The sequence below is a fragment of the Xenopus tropicalis genome, chromosome 6, assembly GCF_000004195.4.
Source record: "Xenopus tropicalis strain Nigerian chromosome 6, UCB_Xtro_10.0, whole genome shotgun sequence".
NCBI classification, from domain to species: Eukaryota; Metazoa; Chordata; class Amphibia; order Anura; family Pipidae; genus Xenopus; species Xenopus tropicalis.
Window position 1 is genome coordinate 41914001 of NC_030682.2, and position 21177 is coordinate 41935177.

The 21177-nt window shown below is 37.9% G+C and overlaps 1 protein-coding gene across 1 annotated transcript in view; it reads right to left on the bottom strand.

The window, feature by feature from the left end:
* The window catches only part of skap2 (src kinase associated phosphoprotein 2), a 148710-nt gene that overhangs the window by 41359 nt on the left and 86174 nt on the right, over positions 1 to 21177 (bottom strand). Inside the window, 1 exon segment of the mRNA NM_001114212.1 lies at positions 20540 to 20632. Within this exon segment, the coding sequence (NP_001107684.1) occupies positions 20540 to 20632 (93 nt within the window).

Below are 21177 nucleotides of genomic sequence, written 5' to 3' on the forward strand. Positions count from 1 at the left end.
TTGTTCGCCGGCGAACAGTTCGCTACATCTCTATTCATCATTAGGACCTGGGCACAAAGAAACTGACTGAAAGGCTTTTGGCTGGATGGTACAGCACATTATTATTCTATTACATATCCTATTATATATTATTCTTATTATACCTGGCTAAACCTAATGCCATCAGTACCACTCAACTCTCTAACACCCAGATACTACCTGTAGGGTCAAATTAGATAAGGGAATTGACAAGAAAAACCCTTAAGAAATGCTTAGTGAGCAGAGTGACAAATACCATTACTGTTCATAAAAATCCATCCTCCACAAATCAGAGAACCAACAACTGTTCTGTCTCACAAGAGACTTTGCTGCAGCTGCCTGTGATACACGTCATCCCCAAGGTACTTTAGCAATACATTTTCACAATGTCAGCCAGGTGACATTCTTTCACTGTACTCTGTAGGCCCCAAGAATTTATGTAGGAATATAACATATTAACGAAATGTAACAGCAACAAATCAGATGAACAATAGCTTCCTAATAAGGGCACTAGTACATATTAACAGCAACTCTTCATAAATTCTATTATTCTACCGTGCAATTCACCATAAGCCGATGGTTTATTTTAAGTCAGGTTAGTAGTACTAGATCCTAAATCCTATTGTTCACAAGGTACCCAGAGTTTGGACATCTTAAACAAAAAAAATATATAGGTATACAGAAATAAATTTCTTACAGAATATGGCATGCTCTTTATAATAAAGCAACATTGTAACAATGTAAACCTATGTTAGTAAACAATGCAAGCCACACTACATAATGAATCAAGCTACACAGCTGGTTTGGAGTTTTTAATATATGGTTTCTATGGAAATCAAACTGCAAATCTGGAAGATTCTTGCAAATAAGCAGCTTGTATTTACATGCCTTCATGCAGCTCTATATATACTCCACAAACAATAGTAATGGGATTCAGGTCTTACTGTGCTGGATGTCAACCAACAATACTATAATGGAATATGGAATAAACACACACACATATATATATATATATATATATATATATATATATATATACAAATGAAAAAGCATTCTAGGGATTTTTTCACCCATGAAACACAATGGATATAGGTGCTCATCTCCAGAACATGCCCCATTCCATTATAGTGTTTGTGGGGTGGTATTCAACACAGTAAGTAGGAGCTGAATTCTTCTAAAACAATATCTAAAAATGGGCAGACATGTTCGATAAATTAAGCAGGAAAAATATCTCATTTTAATTTGTTTTCTCTGTAAATGGCGACTATGGAATTGTATTCAGTTCCATGAAGAGTCAGTGTGTACTGTTGATAGTGACTTTGGTACTTCCAACTTTTGATAATGACCCTTAAAATATCTTGTATATAATGTAAAACAGCAACATGGTGGGGACCATGGTTTTTATGTATATATTTTGGTTTGGAAGATCAAGATGCTAATCCCAATGGTAGCCTCACCCAGCAGTTCAAATGGGAGGAGAAGAGCCATTATCCAAATAGATTCAAAAGGCTGTTGGGCACAGGGAGTTTGTTATCAACATATTTAAAGCAAATTGATAAAAAAGCAAGTGGTTGGGGCATTTCCAAGTATGAAAGAGTATGAAAGAAACATGTCTTTTGGCCTAGGAGCACTGTTTTAATTGGTAGGAGTGTCTTCAGTTCTAGTGAGACTTGAGTAAACTCCTTGCTCCTTATGTAACATCATGATGTGTAGATTTGGGTACATGGCTGTAGGATGTGACATTACATCCAGGAAGAAAGGAAGGACCATTTTTATAGCAAAAGTAGAGAAATAGGGAAACTTATTGGGAGAGGTTGAATGAGAAAGAGATTTTATTGAGAGAAACTCTATAGATCTGGGCAAGGAGGTTGAGAGAGGAAGTAGAGAACTGATGGTGCAAATACTGTATTTGGGGCAAATCTTATTTAATGAAGGAGTAAGGCTATAGAGGCTGACATGAGAACTAATAAATCAGTTGCCTGCCTTAATTTTAAATTGGTTCTTAACCACTCATTATTAATACAGGTACGGGATCCCTTATCCGGAAACCCGTTATCCAGAAAGCACTGAATTACGGAAAGCTTGGCTCCCATTTTTATCAAATAATTCAGAATTTTAAAACTGATTTCCTTTTTCTCTGTAGAAATAAAACAGTACATTGTAATTGTTCCCAACTAAGATATAAATAATCCTTATTGGAGCCAAAACAATCCTATTGGGTTTAATTAATGTTTTATTGATTTTTTAGTAGAGTTAAAGTATTGAGATCCAAATTACAGAAAAACCCCTTATCCGGAATACCCTTGGTCCTGAGCATTCTGGATAACAGGTCCTATACCTGTATCTCACTTTAATTGTGGGGCTGTTGGTTGACACTCTACATTACAGTAAGGCTGCTATTGGTGAGCAACTGTAACACATGATATTCACATGGTACAGATCCCTTATTAATAAAAAAAATGCATCCCGTTATTCAGTATCAGATTCATCCACTACTGATTAGGTCAATATACATTTGACCCTACTATATGAGGCTTTCCTGAGACCCCAAAATCATCCACTGGAAAAGTAATATATCCATTTACAATATGAACATAATGCAGAAGCTGATGTATTTGATGGTAAGGAAAGAGATTCAGATTCAGAGGCAGATATAGGTGGCTGATTTTGCTTTCAAAAGATTCAAAGGGTAAGGTAAATTTTTGTATATTATAAATCTTGGTTAGTCAAGTAGCAAGTTAGCTGGCAGTACCATCAAGTACAACCTATGAAATCTTTACTGAGAGAACACAACTATAGCACAGATGCAGTATACGTGCATTTGAACACATAAAATGCTATTTTTAGAGTAAAGCAGATAAAACAGAGGTAGCGGTTCAATGAGCAGTAATTAACCTCCTTTACAAGCATTTGACTAGATGTTCAATGCACATAAGATTATATATATATATATATATATATTATATTATTATTATATTAATATTATTTATATAATATATTTTCCTATGACAGCTCTGTTATGTAGTATGGTGGCATTTATCCCAACAAAAAGGTTAATCCCCAGAATAACAATTACACCATGAGCTGGATAGAAGTAATGATTATCATGACAGCAGTATAACCCATATGCAGAGACTATTTCAGTCTGGAGTGGTGCCTGAGACAACATCTTCTACCTTGATGAAACAGTGAGAAAAGAACCGGTTGTTTACTAATAATGCTGCTGATGTGTTCACCTTCCTATCAAGATACTTTGCAGGAGGTTCTATCTTTTTGTGTACACTAACTTTGTGTCTTTCCCACAGTTACAATATTACAATCAGGGATAAAGTACAAAACAATGGCTGAAAGTGCTGCCTGGTCACAGACTAGGTATAAGGACTGACTACCTTAAGTTCTCTCCTAACGGTCAAAGTTGCATACGAACAAGAAACACAAAAACATATGGGGGGGATAGAATACACACAAACACAATATGGGGGTAGAATACTTGCAGTGCAAAACTGACTTCTAAGATGCTTTCTAAAGCATCAAAAAGTGTAGACAGTACTTTCTTTAATGAAGCAGATTACAGATATTTTTCCTTTAAAGGCATTCAAATAAGATGTATAAAGTTTTCTTTACTTGTACCTATAAATCCAAGCAGTAAAGATTGTGATTTATAACTGAATTAGTAAAATGCATCAATCACACAGTGGAGTCTGAATTTCATAACAATCCTGAGAGCATTTATTATCACCATATATGCAGCAATTCTTAAAGACTGGGATTAAGATGGCCTAACCCATGTGATCCAGGCTAAATGATGGAAACACTATTCCCCTGTATACATTATCAATGTAGTGATGCCAGCATTTCAAAGCAAGCACTGAGCTTGTATTAGACTCTTTGCCTAAATATTTAAATCAGTCCTTAAGTTAAAAGTGCCCCCAGAAATTGGCAATTATTCTTTCTCTCACTTTCTCACCTCTGAGGCAGAAAAGGTATCCAGTGCTGTTTTATATTAACTACAGTCTTTCATTAGGAAATATTATTTTTCCACATAATGTCAAGCCATTCTAAAAATATTATAAAAGCAGAGAAAGAATCCATATACAGTATATGAATGAAAAGAAATGATTTCTAGGAGTGAAGTGCTGAAATAGGTTAATCTTTACTGTAAATACATTTTAGATTTCAAATACGTTTCCATCACAGAAAAGCTAGGAAGTGTGTAAGAGCCATCATGGATATTATTTTAATTATATAGCACCAGTGCTTTACACAAAACAGTGGTCCAGTGGAGACTACAAGATGAGGTCTCATATCACATACACTATGGTCACATTTATGAGGAGCTAGCTTACCTACCTGTATGTTTCTGGAGGGTTTTGGTAAAGAACTAGAGCATGCAAAGAAAACCAGTGCAGACACAGGGAAAATAGATTCCTTGGAGATAGTGCCCTGGCTGGGATTGAACTTAGGATCCCAGTGCTGTAATGCAGTGGTTCTAACTACTGTATTTGAGTAACATGCTTCCCAAGGCTATGCTACACAGCAGCCCTCTTGCTCCTCATACACCTCAATCTCACAGCTCCTGATTGCTAAAATATGACTAGCCTAATGAGGCTACAAATCCACTATCTTTGCTTCTGCTTAAGGCAGACTAGTCATTTTTTCAAAAGAATGGCAATATTATTTTAAACTCTATCTAAACATCTGCCTGTAATGTTTCTATCTCTTCTGTGTGGGAGATTACCAATGAAAATTAGGGTTTGGATTCAGTTTTGTATTTGGCCAACTGAGTATGAAGCTGAATTCAAAAATTATGATTTTGCTTATGCTTTACTACACTACATATCTATATTTCTACTTTTATTCTAACTTTTTTATTCTGATGTTATTGAAATGCATAATTTTTACTGTTTTAATGTTCCTCATACCCCCTTATTCAGCCATATTGGTTCCCTATTAAAGTTTGATTTTTGGGTTATTTAAGCGCATAAACACATGCAATAGTAAAACTTATTAAAAACCTCTTAGATCTATTCTATATTTGTTTTTGAGGGAATTCCTTAACAATTTATCATGTCTAAGGGCCTGTACTTACAATCGCTCATTCTTCGTTTCCCTGTGGTGCATTCTTCTACATTCCACTGCAGGGAAGTGCAGAAAGGAACGCATCCTGTTCTTCTTAGTGCACAGGTGCCTGTGTGAGTACAGGTGCGCTACACATATCAATACTTTTTGTCCCTCCTACCATTTCCTTTTACCTTTAAGACTGTTGGTGCACCTTTTTGCTGAAAACTCATTGGCCAGAGGTACTATTCTAGTGAATGCTGTGGCACCATCTTAATTTCCTGCCACTAGTATATTTGTTGCAGCCCTGCATAATGCCTAATAGAACAGAAATGTGGCTTTTATTTTATTTCTACTAAGCACTAAGAAGAACAGGATGCGTTCCTTTCTGCTCTTCCCTGCAGTGGAATGTAGAATGCACCACAGGGAAACGCAGAAAGAAACACTCGTGAGTCCAACAAAGCAGTTAGTTCCTAAGCACCTGACACAAATTAACATCTTCCAAATGACACCCTGTTTTTAATGTAATTGTTACATTGATCAGTAAAGACTGATAAAACACAACTATTATTTCCTTTGTTTCCACCTTTTCTGTTGGAAGTAACTGTATCAATGCACATACAGTACTTGTGACTTGTAATACACACATATCAATACTTTTTGTCTCTCCTACCATTACCATGAATTTATACCCATAATGAATTTAATTTGCCACTTCCATATGGAAATTCCCCCACAGGGCTACCTTTAAATGAACTTTAAGGGGTCTATTCATTAATGTACGAATTGGTCCGAATACTAAAAATTCGTATTTTTTCTAAGTTTTAGAACTGTGCGTATTTTCTATGATTTATTTATTAATTTCCGCAACTTTTTCATACTTTGCAACAATTTATACAACAAAATCGTATTTGGCGCAACAAGAACGAAAGTTTCGCATTCATTCAAGTTTCGGTATTGTGACTTTCCTTGGGCCAGGTTGGAGCTGCAGAGTGCCATTGAGTCCAACGGGAGGCTTCCAAAATCATGCACTGAAGGATCAAAGTCAAAAAGGTTTTCGCGCCGTTAAAGATTGTTTGGATATGAAAATTTCAGAACTTATGGATCGTACCATGATATTTTCGTACAACCATGACACAAAATTGTCACACAAGGTATGAAATTGTCGCAGAAAATACGCTCGGACAGTTATCACAATTGCTTACCTTTTAGACTTCAGGTTGGTGCTCCTTTTTGCTGAAAACTCATTTGCCAGAGGTACTATTCTAGCGAGTGCTGTTGCACCATCTTCCTGCCACTGGTATATTTGTTGCAGCCCTGCACTGTGCAGATGCCTAATAGAACAGAAATTTGGCTTTTTATGTCCAAGTTTTCATTTTATTTCTACTAGGCATGCACCAGCCAATAGCAGCAGTAAGAAATCTCTGGCAATAAGATGGAGGCACTTACTGGAATAACACCCTGGGTTGTTCCAATTTCCAGTGAAGAGGAGTGTTGGCCCTGTGTTTGAGGTAAGCAGTTGTAATTACTTGGGGGTTGGTAACAAATGGCCCCCCATTGGTGATTAAACATTTTGTTTGGTGTTTTGAAAAGGAGCATTATATTGTTGTGCAGGGGAACTACCCCTCCCCACTTAATCAAATGTCTATAAAATAACTCCCACACTTGTGATCTTAATACTCAAATCACTACATGTATCAACTGAAACAAGCATTCCCCAAAATTCACCATACAGGCTCCTGACTTAATCCAACCTGTAAATTGAAGATACAATTGAAAGTGATCAGGACTATGCAAGTCTCATATAATTGTGGACATTCTGCCAGATGACACAGTGAGAAAGAACAGGACCAGTTACTTCATTCTCTAAATAGCAGAGATATTTGAAACATTTACAAGCTGTGCTTCGTTTCAGAATGTATTCTCTTATGTACACAGGCAGAAGAAGATTTACAGCGAATGGTTTAGGTAACATGCGGTTACTGCAGACTGATATAAACTTGGCCCTGCTGAAAGTTATGCCTGAGAAAGTAATTTATAGAACATGACTACAGGGGGACAGTCATTTCGCTACAGCACACTTTAGAAAAAGGAAATACAGTTCTTGGCAGCTTCCACAGGAAAAGTCTGGCTCCCAGATGCTTCTTTCTATCCCACAATTGCTTAAACATTGTTTAAAACAGTCTTTTTGCACTTACTGCATGGGTAACCCACATGCCAAAAAAAGTTCTCTAAAACTAACAAACTCCTTCTTTTTCTATTTTAAAATATTGTCCCCAGTGTCATTTAATTTTCAAGCGGTTGAAGGTCAAGAGTTCTGTTTATATAGTGTATTAAAATGGAGATGCCTACTGGGCTATTTTGCATGGGTTAAATTGTTTGGTTGGCGTTACAAGGACTAGATCACACTGCAAAAGGGGACGTTCATACTGAATAAAATATACCTGATGCTCCCTTAAAAAACTGATAAATGCAAATGATATAGGCAAAGATTAAAATAATCTACAGTAAAAAAAAAACTCACCAGCAGCAACGAGTGGTCTGGGTGCTCATTGCTCAGACCTACAACTTGAGGAGGTGAGACATAGCAAGCAACACAGATTCCACAATCAGCTGAAGTAAATGAAAACTTTTATTTTAAATACATGTAAGTTACAGCATAGCCTTCTGCATATTGAGCACACAGCACTTAAAGGGGAACTCTGACTTCTGAACCATAATTTGTTAAATAGCCCCACTCAACAAAGAAACCCCTAATATACCTATCACTATATACCATTTTTGTATGCTGAAACATTGATGTTACAAATTGTAACAACTTCTCCACAGCTTACAGACAGCATGCAGGAACTACATAACCCATAATACATTGCACTACAATGGTTTCTTTCCTTACTGACATCACATGGGCAGGGAATTGTGGGACTTGTAGAATACAGGCTGAAGGTAGCCTGAGGACTGCTGACTTCTGACTTCTGTTAATTTTTTTTTTTTTTGAGTGTCAAAGCAGTCAGCCAGATCAGCAGGAGAACAGGGGGCCAGGCTTAGGTAACTATTACAAAACATATTATTACATTAAAAATCATGAAAAGGCTGCATATTTTTTATTTGGCGTATATTGAAAAGTTGCTTGATATTATGTTTATTTTTCAAAAAGCTTAAGTTGTGTTCGGGTGGGGTTTCCCTTTAATCATAGGCTACATGACCCAGACAATATAAAGCCATGGGGTATATAGAAGCCTTTTGTTAGAGCGCCATAGATCTTGGCTTAGGCTTCATTCAACAGACTGCAATATCTTTTTGTATCAAAAATATGCTTAATTTACAAATATTGATAAGCGAAACTGGCCTATTTCGACAATAACACTGGAGTAAATGGCAGTTTTTTCTTGTGCCAAATGCATTGAAGTTAATGGGCGCTTTTCTCATTGTTTTTTTCCCATGCAAAAAAAACACAATTTTACACATGGTTAGTGAAATATTTTCAAAATCCGCTCATCCTTATTTACATTTACCATTAACTGCTAACCAGTATTAATAGTAGCCGAAAGAAATTTGAAGTTTATATTACCTCGCAATATAATATGTTATTATTATTTAAAGTGAGATGTGTTTCCAACTTTAAAAGAGTTCAATGCTTTATAAAGGCATAGGTACATAGCAGATTGTCCACTTTTCTCCGCCTGCATTTTGTACACAGATGCAGGAAAGGGGACAATCCAGTATGTGTGACCTTGCCCTAAAGGATGGTGACAGGGCTGAGGGTCAGTCCGAGGCAATGATGCAGTTCTGGTCCTGTGCTCAAGGATCTACAATTCAGCAAACTGAGTGTTTATGTTTGTGTACTCATATGCATACAAACCATTAACATTTGTGTCCATTTGCTGCAGACCTGCTCACCCCTTGCGTGCAGGGAATCTGAGCTTACTTCAACCCCTGTGGTTTTACAACTCCTATTTGCATGGCCTCTCTCCTTCACCAAACTACTTAAATCTATGGAATGTCTCTATGGGAAATTAATTTTGCTTTTGCTGACAGTTCTGTCTTCTCCAGTGCCCAACATGCAAGCTAGCAGAAGTATAGCCAGTTGGGTTTCTCCCAGTTCAGTTCTATTTTATCACTAGTTAAGTGATAAACAGTGAGAAGTTTTTCTGAACTGCATTTAAAATTGAATTTGGTCCATAGGTTTTCATGTGATAAACCATGAGATAACCTTTTCTCACTGAATTGAATGTGGCCCAATATTCTTTCAGCCTTAACAGTCATGCTGTGAGTCTCAGGACTAAGCAGAAGCAATTGGTTTGTCTAAGTTGGAAGGAACACATCAATATACATGATTTTCCAAGGAAGTGGGCAGAAACCATGTACAGAATTATTACATAATTTTCTGATTCGGATTATTTAGGGTTAATGGTTAATGGGCAAGGAAACTGGTTTTTGCACTGTTTCTTTAGATGACAAGATCTCATATAAGACTCTCTGAACCAGATCTAGAAACCAAGTTGAATATTTAACAATAAATATAATGCTACTTTGGCCACACCTAACTCAGCCACTTTACTTTGGAGCAAGGGCTCACACAGCTTCTCACACAATAATCAATGGTTTGTAGATCAATGAAAACCATAAAGGTTCATCGTATTCATGAATGGATACCTCAAGTTTTTATGCCAGCAGTGTGGAGTTTGTACATATTTAAACTTATGAACTATATATTTTCATAAAGCTACCAGCAAAAGGATTGTTTTCTTCAAGTACCAGGGGCATGGAGACCTTTATAATTCCAAGACATAGAAGTTACCATAAAATATTCAGAAGTGAGATGCTCTTTTCTATTAGGTTGAACACAATAGGCTTCCCTTTGTGGTCAAGTATTTGGTCAGGCCCCACTTAGCTCATAACAAGATGAAGACATATGAAGACACATTTGTAACTGTGACTCCTGTATTTCTTGTTATAGCCAAGACTGTATAAACAATCAATCTCAATTTTCATCCTTAATGACCTCTACGCAAGCAACACCATGTCCACTGGTTCCTCCTCCCCTTTCCTTAGGTAGGCCAACCCCAGAGAGATGCCTGGCCATAAGGCCATTGTTTTAAATAAAGGGTCTTTAATCTAGGCAATGTAATAGCTGACACTGCTACTTTACTGTCCATAAGTACAACAAATAACACTTGTGCATACTGACAGAATCAGCTGTGAAAAGGCAAACCTAAATGAAGGTCTGTGATCTACCAGAAATGACAAAGATGCTGTGTTAGCAGGGGAAAAAGGCGGAGGAAGCCACATGAAAATTAGGAATTGTAACTTTATGCAGAAAAAGGGGATTGGGCTTATGTGGAGCCTTAATGGAGGTCAGTATGCTACTTGCATACATTATATTTTTGTTCTCACCAGTGATTGCTAAGAAAATTGGCTACTGTTTTGCCTGGTGGAAATATTTAACATAGCAGGACCACTGCTATCTTTAATCTTCAAAGCTTCCAGGAATGCTCTAGTACAGGCAAAAGATGACAAATGCCATCCACTAGTTCATGGAAGTCATTAAATTAGAGTAGGCAAGCGGCAGAGAATTCCCTTAAGGACTGTTCCTGTTCCTTGTAATGACTCTTGCTGAGCCATTATGTCCAATCGGAATTGCTATGTGCTGACAAGTAAACTTGAATCAGAGAGATCTGCGAGGGAAATCAGTGACTATTCTTGGTATCCCATTATCAGCACAGTCTTATTCCCTTCTTATTCACTATACTTATATAACATAATGAACTGTATCATGCTAATTAGCTTCAAATAGATAAAGGCAAGCATGCCTAAAAGTCATGTTATAATGTAAAGATGTTAATGAAAGAGCAATTTTTATGCCCCCCCAATTCTTCCTAAGGACTTTTGTGTTTCACATCATAATTTTGAGGTCATTGAGATTTTGAACAAAGTTGGGAAAAGTTGGAAAACACTAAGGTGCTTATATCAGATGCTTATATCCTACCTTGTAGGGTTTTGGATGCAGAATTTCAATACATTATGTATTTCTTGCAGTAGTTTATTGATTAGTCTTTCCTAAGAGTATTGTTGATTTATTTTTCAGTTATATTTAATGTAATTAAAAAAAAGTTACATAGACATAGGTATTGAAACCAACGTCTCTTTGTTGTCTCTACTTTCCAGTGGAACAATGTGCATTTTGCTTCTATCCTTAGCAGACATATTAAGCACTTTATTTATCTCATAGATATATAACAAGTTATATAGATATAACAATTTTATTAAGCAGACTTTGCTGTGTGTTTAAGAGAATAGGGTTAAAGGAAAACTATACACCCAGAAGGAATACTTAACCAACAGTTTATATTATGTTAAGTGACCTATTGAAGAATCTTGCCAAACTGGAATATATATATATCAGTCAATATTGCCCTTTTATATCCTTTCCCTTGATCCACTATTTAGTGATAGGCTGTGTGCTTCCTTTAGAGATCACATGACCAGAAATAATACAGCTTTAACTGTAACAGGAAGAAATGTTGAATCAAAAGACAGAACTCTGTCCATTAATTGGCTGATGTGGCCTAGCAGTGTGTGTGCCTTGTCTTGTTTGTGTGCACTGTGACTCCTATGATTCCAGGAGGCGGCTCTCAATTCTTAAAATGACAATTTTCTATTTAGGAGTACCCGATAATACTTACTACTAAAAAAGTATATTTTGATATATTATGAAAATGTATATATGTTTATTTGGATGAAGCAAGGTTTTACATATGAGCTTGTTTATGCAATATATTCTTATAGAGACCTACATTGGTTGGGGGTATAGTTTTCCTGTAGGGTTGACTTCTAGCCAGATAGTAAAGTGGCATGTGTGTAAAGGTCTGTTACTATAGAGCGTTGAACCTGCATATCATAGATAGATTGATGCCTAAAAGAAGAGCCAATAGACCTGTGAAGCCTGAGATTGACAGAGCACCAAGGGCCCGTTGAGAGAGATGACTGTGCCTGGAAAAAGGCCAACCATGTTTGAGAAAGTGTCAATGAAGTAAAGGAAAAATATCTTCCCTACAATCACTGATATAATGAGTAGAAATTAAAGTAGGTAAATACATATATTTACTGCAAAGCCAGACCAAAATTCTCCCCCTGTGGAATATTATATAATTAGTATTCTTCACAGTATGCAAATATGGTACATTTGGCCCAGATTATTTGATGTGTGGCATCACCAAAACATGGAATGAACGTTGACTTAATTAGATTACAGGTTGGAAAGGAATATGACCTAGATATGCCACTAATATATTGCATGCGGTTATATCATATCACCCCTTGGGTGCTAGGGGAATCCCTTTTGGGGTTTTTTGTAGATTAGAAAACAATAACTACAATTAACTGTTATATTAACTGGACACTTCAGTATTATTTTATTTTCCTGGATATCTGCATTTTGATTAGTCACCTTGGTATGCTGGGATTTTACATGCACACGACAGAATGATATATATAAATACTGTACAATGAAAGACATTTGGGTTTACATATTGAGGTTTTGGACCAGAAAGACGAAAACAGGCAACATATGTTGACGTTTAATTCCTTTCCCCCTACATTATTGCTATATATATTTGGTAGTACAGGTATAGGATCTATTTTTCAGAATGCTTGGGACCTGGGGTTTTCTGGATAAGGGATCTTTCCATAATTTGGATCAGCAGATGTTAAGTCTGCTAAAGATTATTTAAACATTAAGGGGAAGATTTATCAATGTTCAAGTTTGATTTTTTTTCCTAATTCGAGTTTTTTTGTGCTAAAAAAAACTTGAATTTGAGTTATAATTAAAAAATCAAATTTCTGGTATTTAAGTGCAAAAAACTTGAATGTAAACATTCACCATCTATAAGTTTGTGAGTTTACATAGAAGCCAATAGGAGTTGTCCTAGGCAAAGTCAAGCTATATTTTCAAACTGAGTTTTTTGAGTTTATAAACTTGAAAAATTCGAGGAATTCACGTTTTTTATTAAAATGAGTTTTCCTTATTAATAAATAAGTGAGCTTTCAAAATGCAAGTTTATTTGATTTAGAAAAACTTGAAAACTGATACATAAGCCCATAAATATACCCAATAGGATTGTTTTTTTGCCTTCAATAAGGATTAAATAAATCTTATTAGGGATCGAGTACAAGGTACGGTTTTATTATTAAGGAGAAAAAGGAAATCCTTTTTAAAAATTAGAATTGTTTGCTTATAATGGAGTCTATGGGAGATGGCCTTTCTGTAATTCGGAGCTTTCTGGAAAACAAGTTTCTGGATGATGGCTCAGTGGTTAGCAGTGGGTCTTGATAGTCTCCTGATACTGACTACCAGAAGGAGTTACTATGTTCTCCCAGGGGAGAAAATCAGATAGCACCTAACGACCATATCATTTTCAGGTATGCTCCTTATTTTCTGTGTTCATATACATGAATAAAGGCAAGATCACGTTCCAAGAGTTTTTAACCCTTTTAGTGCCATGGGACGTAGATTCTACGTCCTGGGTAGCAAAGGACCAAAGTGCCACAGGACGTAGAATCTACGTCCTACAGCACTATCAGGTTTACAAGCGCTGCGCTCGCTTTTAAAGCAGCGCAGCGCTTGTAAACCCTTCACAACCCCCTAGGCAACGAGCAGAGACAGTCATACTCACCGATCCGGTCCCACGATCGCGTCGCCAGCCAATGACAGCAGTGGACACGCGATGATGACGTGTCCACTGCTGTCCCTTTAAATAGCGCCGCCTACTGTCGGCTCCTCATTCCTGCTGCGCACTTCGGACCTGATGGAGCTCCCCTGCTGCCTTCCTGCCAGATTGGTCGCCCCTGATCGCCTGCCTGCCTTGGGTAAGCTGAACTACAACTCTCTACCACTGTTTATTTTGCTTATTTCGATCTCAACTGTCTAAAATTTTTTTTTTTTTTTCTTCAATTTTTTCTTCTATCTTTGTCATTATTACACTTTTGTACACATACACACTTATTTACAACTTTCCCAAGCACACACAGACACTCACACACACACTTACACTTACACTTTTTTTTTTTTTTTCTATCTTTCTTTTCTTTTCTTTCTTTCTTTGCTTTCTTTGGCAGTCTTTTTTTTTACTAAAACTTTATTTCTGATCTTGCTCTATAATTATCTGATTTATTTGGTTGCATTTTAGTGTTTTTTTGGCATTTTCATAATTGATTTCTGTTTTTTTATTATTGTATTGTATTGTAACTTTTTTTATTGCTATTGGGTGCTGAATTTGCAGTGACGTTGGTGGATCCAGGGCTCTGACCACCAATTTCATTGCAATTATTGTTCTTCTGTTGGTTTAGGTGGTTTTATTGAATTTTACTGATTTTATGGTGTTTTATCTTTGCATTGTTCTTTATTGTGTGTTTAGTGCCCCCAAAAAGGTTGCTTTTGCAGTGACATTGGTGGATCCAGGGCTCTGACCACCGATTTCATTGCAATTATTGTTCTTTGATTGCTTTTAGTGGTTTTATTCCATTTTAACTTCATTTGATTTCAGTTGTTCTAGAAAGGCTAAGATTGTTCTGGTAGTTTCTATTGCCAAGGGTTAGGCTGATGCCACACATGGCGTAGGGCTGATTTTTTTCAGCAAGTGGAAAAACGCTTGCCGAAAAATCAGCCCTACGCCTGCTACTTGTGCCTGCACCCGAATGAATGGAATACGCTCGGGTGCAGGCACATGTAGCCGATATACGCATGAAAACGCGAGACTTTGCATTCTCACGCGTTTTCATGCGTATATCGGCTACATGTGCCTGCACCCGAGCGTATTCCATTCATTCGGGTGCAGGCAAAAAAAAAAGGGGTGCATAGAGTGCAGCCCCAATATTATGCATTTTCAGGTTTGGCGGCCATGTACTTATGTGCAACCAGACATAGGTATCGTTTTATTCAGGGGAACTTGCAGATTGATGTTTAGTAAGTTTTTGGTAGTTGCCATGGAAATTTTGGAGAGAAATCTAGGTTTGTATCTGGTTTTTCCTTGATTTCTGACCAAAGCGCTGACTTCTGCAAGGGACTGCGGCCACAATTTTCCATGTAGAAAGAGAAGAGTGGTGTCTCTGAATAGCTGAAGGTGTGCACTTTTCGTAAATATATAGTTTGCGGGGGTTATTTCACAGGTATGGGGGTGTTTAGACTAAATAACTGCAGGTAGAGCACATAGAGCACAGACCCCCCTTATGCATTGCCCCTGTTTGGGGGCATTTGGTGGCCACGTCTTTATGTGCACCCATACATATGGGGTATCGTTTTATTCAGGGGAACTTGCAAATTGAGGTTTAGTAAGTTTTTGGTAGTTGCCATGGAGATTTTGGGGAGAAATCTAGGTTTTTATCTGGTTCTTCCTTGATTTCTGACCAAAATCTAGGTTTGTATCTGGTTTTTCCTTGATTTCTGACCAAAGCGCTGACTTCTGCGATGGACTGCAGCCACAATTTTCCATGTAGAAAGAGAAGAGTGGCGTCTCTGAATAGCAGAAGGTGTGCACTTTTCGTAAATATATTGATTGTGGGGGTTATCTCACAGGTAGGGGGGGTTAACACTGAAAAGCTGCAGGTAGTGCACATAGAGCGCAGCCCCCAAAATTTCAACTGAAATTGCCCTTATACATTGCCCCTGTTTTGGGGCATTTGGTGGCCACGTCTTTATGTGCACCCATACATATGGGGTATCGTTTTATTCAGGGGAACTTGCAGATTGATGGTTAGTAAGTTTTTGGTAGTTGCCATGGAGATTTTGGGGAGAAATCTAGGTTTGTATCTGGTTTTTCCTTGATTTCTGACCAAAGCGCTGACTTCTGCAAGGGACTGCGGCCACAATTTTCCATGTAGAAAGAGAAGAGTGGTGTCTCTGAATAGCTGAAGGTGTGCACTTTTCGTAAATATATAGATTGTGGGGGTTATCTCACAGGTAGGGGGGGTTAACACTGAAAAACTGCAGGTAGTGCACATAGAGCGCAGCCCCCAAAATTTCAACTGAAATTGCCCTTATGCATTGCCCCTGTTTTGGGGCATTTGGTGGCTACGTCTTTATGTGCTCCCATACATATGGGGTATCGTTTTATTCAGGGGAACTTGCAGATTGATGGTTAGTAAGTTTTTGGTAGTTGCCATGGAGATTTTGGGGAGAAATCTAGGTTTTTTATCTGGTTTTTCCTTGATTTCTGACCAAAGCGCTGACTACTGCAAGGGACTGCGGCCACAATTTTTCATGTAGAAAGAGAAGAGTGGTGTCTCTGAATAGCTGAAGGTGTGCACTTTTTGTAAATATATAGTTTGCGGGGGTTATTTCACAGGTATGGGGGTGTTTAGACTATATAACTGCAGGTAGAGCACATAGAGCACAGCCCCCCCTTATGCATTGCCCCTGTTTGGGGGCATTTGGTGGCCACGTCTTTATGTGCACCCATACATATGGGGTATCGTTTTATTCAGGGGAACTTGCAGATTGATGGTTAGTAAGTTTTTGGTAGTTGCCATGGAGATTTTGGGGAGAAATCTAGGTTTTTTATCTGGTTTTTCCTTGATTTCTGACCAAAATCTAGGTTTGTATCTGGTTTTTCCTTGATTTCTGACCAAAGCGCTGACTTCTGCAAGGGACTGCGGCCACAATTTTTCATGTAGAAAGAGAAGAGTGGTGTCTCTCAATAGCTGAAGGTGTGCACTTTTTGTAAATATATAGTTTGTGGGGGTTATTTCACAGGTAGGGGGGGTTAACACTGAAAAACTGCAGGTAGTGCACATAGAGCGCAACCCCCAAAATTTCAACTGAAATTGCCCTTATGCATTGCCCCTGTTTTGGGGCATTTGGTGGCCACGTCTTTATGTGCACCCATACATATGGGGTATCGTTTTATTCAGGGGAACTTGCAGATTGATGGTTAGTAAGATTTCGGTAGTTGCCATGGGGATTTTGGGGAGAAATCTAGGTTTGTATCTGGTTTTTCCTTGATTTCTGACCAAAGTGCTGACTTCTGCAAGGGACTGCGGCCACAATTTTCCATGTAGAAAGAGAAGAGTGGTGTCTCTGAATAGCTGAAGGTGTGCACTTTTTGGAAATATATAGTTTGCGGGGGTTATTTCACAGGTATGGGGGTGTTTAGACTATATAACTGCAGGTAGAGCACATAGAGCACAGCCCCCCCTTATGCATTGCCCCTGTTTGGGGGCATTTGGTGGCCACGTCTTTATGTGCACCCATACATATGGGGTATCGTTTTATTCAGGGGAACTTGCAGATTGATGTTTAGTAAGTTTTTGGTAGTTGCCATGGAGATTTTGGGGAGAAATCTAGGTTTGTATCTGGTTTTTCCTTGATTTCTGACCAAAGCGCTGACTTCTGCAAGGGACTGCGGCCACAATTTTCCATGTAGAAAGAGAAGAGTGGCGTCTCTGAATAGCTGAAGGTGTGCACTTTTCGTAAATATATAGATTTTGGGGGTTATTTCACAGGTAGGGGGGGTTAACACTGAAAAACTGCAGGTAGTGCACATAGAGCGTAGCCCCCAAAATTTCAACTGAAATTGCCCTTATGCATTGCCCCTGTTTTGGGGCATTTGGTGGCCACGTCTTTATGTGCTCCCATACATATGGGGTATCGTTTTATTCAGGGGAACTTGCAGATTGATTGTTAGTAAGATTTTGGTAGTTGCCATGGAGATTTTGGGGAGAAATCTAGGTTTGTATCTGGTTTTTCCTTGATTTCTGACCAAAGCGCTGACTTCTGCAAGGGACTGCGGCCACAATTTTCCATGTAGAAAGAGAAGAGTGGCGTCTCTGAATAGCTGAAGGTGTGCACTTTTTGTAAATATATAGATTGTGGGGGTTATCTCACAGGTAGGGGGGGTTAACACTGAAAAACTGCAGGTAGTGCACATAGAGCGCAGCCCCCAAAATTTCAACTGAAATTGCCCTTATGCATTGCCCCTGTTTTGGGGCATTTGGTGGCCACGTCTTTATGTGCACCCATACATATGGGGTATCGTTTTATTCAGGGGAACTTGCAAATTGAGGTTTAGTAAGTTTTTGGTAGTTGCCATGGAGATTTTGGGGAGAAATCTAGGTTTTTTATCTGGTTTTTCCTTGATTTCTGACCAAAATCTAGGTTTGTATCTGGTTTTTCCTTGATTTCTGACCAAAGCGCTGACTTCTGCAAGGGACTGCAGCCACAATTTTCCATGTAGAAAGAGAAGAGTGGTGTCTCTGAATAGCTGAAGGTGTGCACTTTTCGTAAATATATAGATTTTGGGGGTTATTTCACAGGTAGGGGGGGTTAACACTGAAAAACTGCAGGTAGTGCACATAGAGCGCAACCCCCAAAATTTCAACTGAAATTGCCCTTATGCATTGCCCCTGTTTTGGGGCATTTGGTGGCCACGTCTTTATGTGCACCCATACATATGGGGTATCGTTTTATTCAGGGGAACTTGCAGATTGATGGTTAGTAAGATTTCGGTAGTTGCCATGGGGATTTTGGGGAGAAATCTAGGTTTGTATCTGGTTTTTCCTTGATTTCTGACCAAAGTGCTGACTTCTGCAAGGGACTGCGGCCACAATTTTCCATGTAGAAAGAGAAGAGTGGTGTCTCTGAATAGCTGAAGGTGTGCACTTTTCGTAAATATATTGATTGTGGGGGTTATCTCACAGGTAGGGGGGGTTAACACTGAAAAGCTGCAGGTAGTGCACATAGAGCGCAGCCCCCAAAATTTCAACTGAAATTGCCCTTATACATTGCCCCTTTTTTGGGGCATTTGGTGGCCACGTCTTTATGTGCACCCATACATATGGGGTATCGTTTTATTCAGGGGAACTTGCAGATTGATGGTTAGTAAGATTTTGGAAGTTGCCATGGAGATTTTGGGGAGAAATCTAGGTTTGTATCTGGTTTTTCCTTGATTTCTGACCAAAGCGCTGACTTCTGCAAGGGACTGCGGCCACAATTTTCCATGTAGAAAGAGAAGAGTGGTGTCTCTGAATAGCTGAAGGTGTGCACTTTTCGTAAATATATAGATTGTGGGGGTTATCTCACAGGTAGGGGGGGTTAACACTGAAAAACTGCAGGTAGTGCACATAGAGCGCAGCCCCCAAAATTTCAACTGAAATTGCCCTTATGCATTGCCCCTTTTTGGGGGCATTTGGTGGCCACGTCTTTATGTGCACCCATACATATGGGGTATCGTTTTATTCAGGGGAACTTGCAGATTGATGTTTAGTAAGTTTTTGGTAGTTGCCATGGAGATTTTGGGGAGAAATCTAGGTTTGTATCTGTTTTTTTCCTTGATTTCTGACCAAAGCGCTGACTTCTGCAAGGGACTGCATCCACAATTTTCCATGTAGAAAGAGAAGAGTGGTGTCTCTGAATAGCTGAAGGTGTGCACTTTTCAGAAATATATAGTTTGTGGGGGTTATTTCACAGGTAGGGGGGGTTAACACTGAAAAACTGCAGGTAGTGCACATAGAGCGCAGCCCCCAAATTTTTAGCTGTAATTGCCTTTATGCATTGCCCCTGCTTTGGAGTGTTTGGTGCCCATGTCTTTATGTGCACCCATACATATGGGGCATAATTTTATTCAGGAGAAGTTTGTCTTTCAAATTTGCCTTTGTTAGAAAATTTTTATGAGATTTTTTTTTGTCAAATCCACATTTGATCATGCGTCCAAGTTTACGTTTTAGAAAAAAAAAAAAAATGTCAAAAAAAGCTCCAAATTGCACAATGCACTGACAAAAAGTATTTGGCTTTTGAGAGAAAACTACATTGCACCTAGAAACCTGAAGGTCTGTAGTTTCTAAAGATACTGAACATGAGGGGATATTTTAGATTTACATATAAGTTATGCTGCATCAACTGTTACAAGCGCTTTTCCGCTTTGTTCTGGTGTGATATTGTACTAAGTATTGCTTTAGTTTGGGGGTTACTTCTGGACAGGAACTGTGGGGTACCACCACATATTTGGTATCGTTGGACTTGGGAGTATCAGGGCTTTTACAAACGACAAAAAAAAGTGTGTAAAATTAACTTTTCTATGGAAAAAAACCTCAAAATATACAGAAATTTTTCATAATTTTTTTTTTTTTTTACATATTTCACCCAAAATACACATCATATCTCCAGAAAAGTTATAAAATTTGATATGTATGTCGAAGCCCAATTAGTGACGAAAAAAACGATATATAATTTCCCTAGTTTCATGGAGGTTTTCCTACCAAAAAACATTGTTAAAGTGAATGAGTACAAAATGCTTAAAAAACGTCTGGCACTGGGGGGAACCGAAATGACGAATTCGGCTGGCACTTAAAGGGTTAAAGGGTTTAAAGCTTTTAAGACGTTCAGACAGAGATGCAATAGCTGAACATATTTTCATGTTGCCATTTGTAGGTTCTTTTAAAGACAAATGAGACTGTACATATTTTTACACACCTGGGAGCTCTTCATAAATATCTTCTTCGTGGGAAGCATCCACTTCCTGATTCACATCATCATAAAGCTCCTCGTCCTCAGTAGGAATATTTCCTAAATACAGAAATGTTGAAAAATCAGAGGCAAAAATAGCAAGCTTTTCATTGTATGTAAAAAGGGGCAACATAAGCAAGCAAATAAATATATAGCAAAGTGATCTGTGATATCATTACGGCACACACAAATTTAAGTCAATGGATAATACAGACATAGTAATATATATATATATTAAACGAATAGATATATTTTACTTGTTATTAATGTAAAATCCAGTATGTGGTTCTTTTTCTGTATTCTGAATACAATGTGTTACTTTATTTCTTTCTTAACCAATGTCTGTTTTACATATATTCTTATATTACAAGTATTAGACCTGGACAATAACCTCATTATCAGCAAAATGGATGCTGACAAAATCTAGGGCCCCAAAAGGAGGCTATGAAAACAAACTCTTAAAATTCCTGCTTTGTACTGTTCTTTACATTGAGGGTTTTACTGTAACTTATAGAGCTATACTTAATATCTAATAAATATATTTGAGCATTAAAAAATATTAGAATAATATAGAATAGAATTATTTGGCTTGCAGTATGAATTTA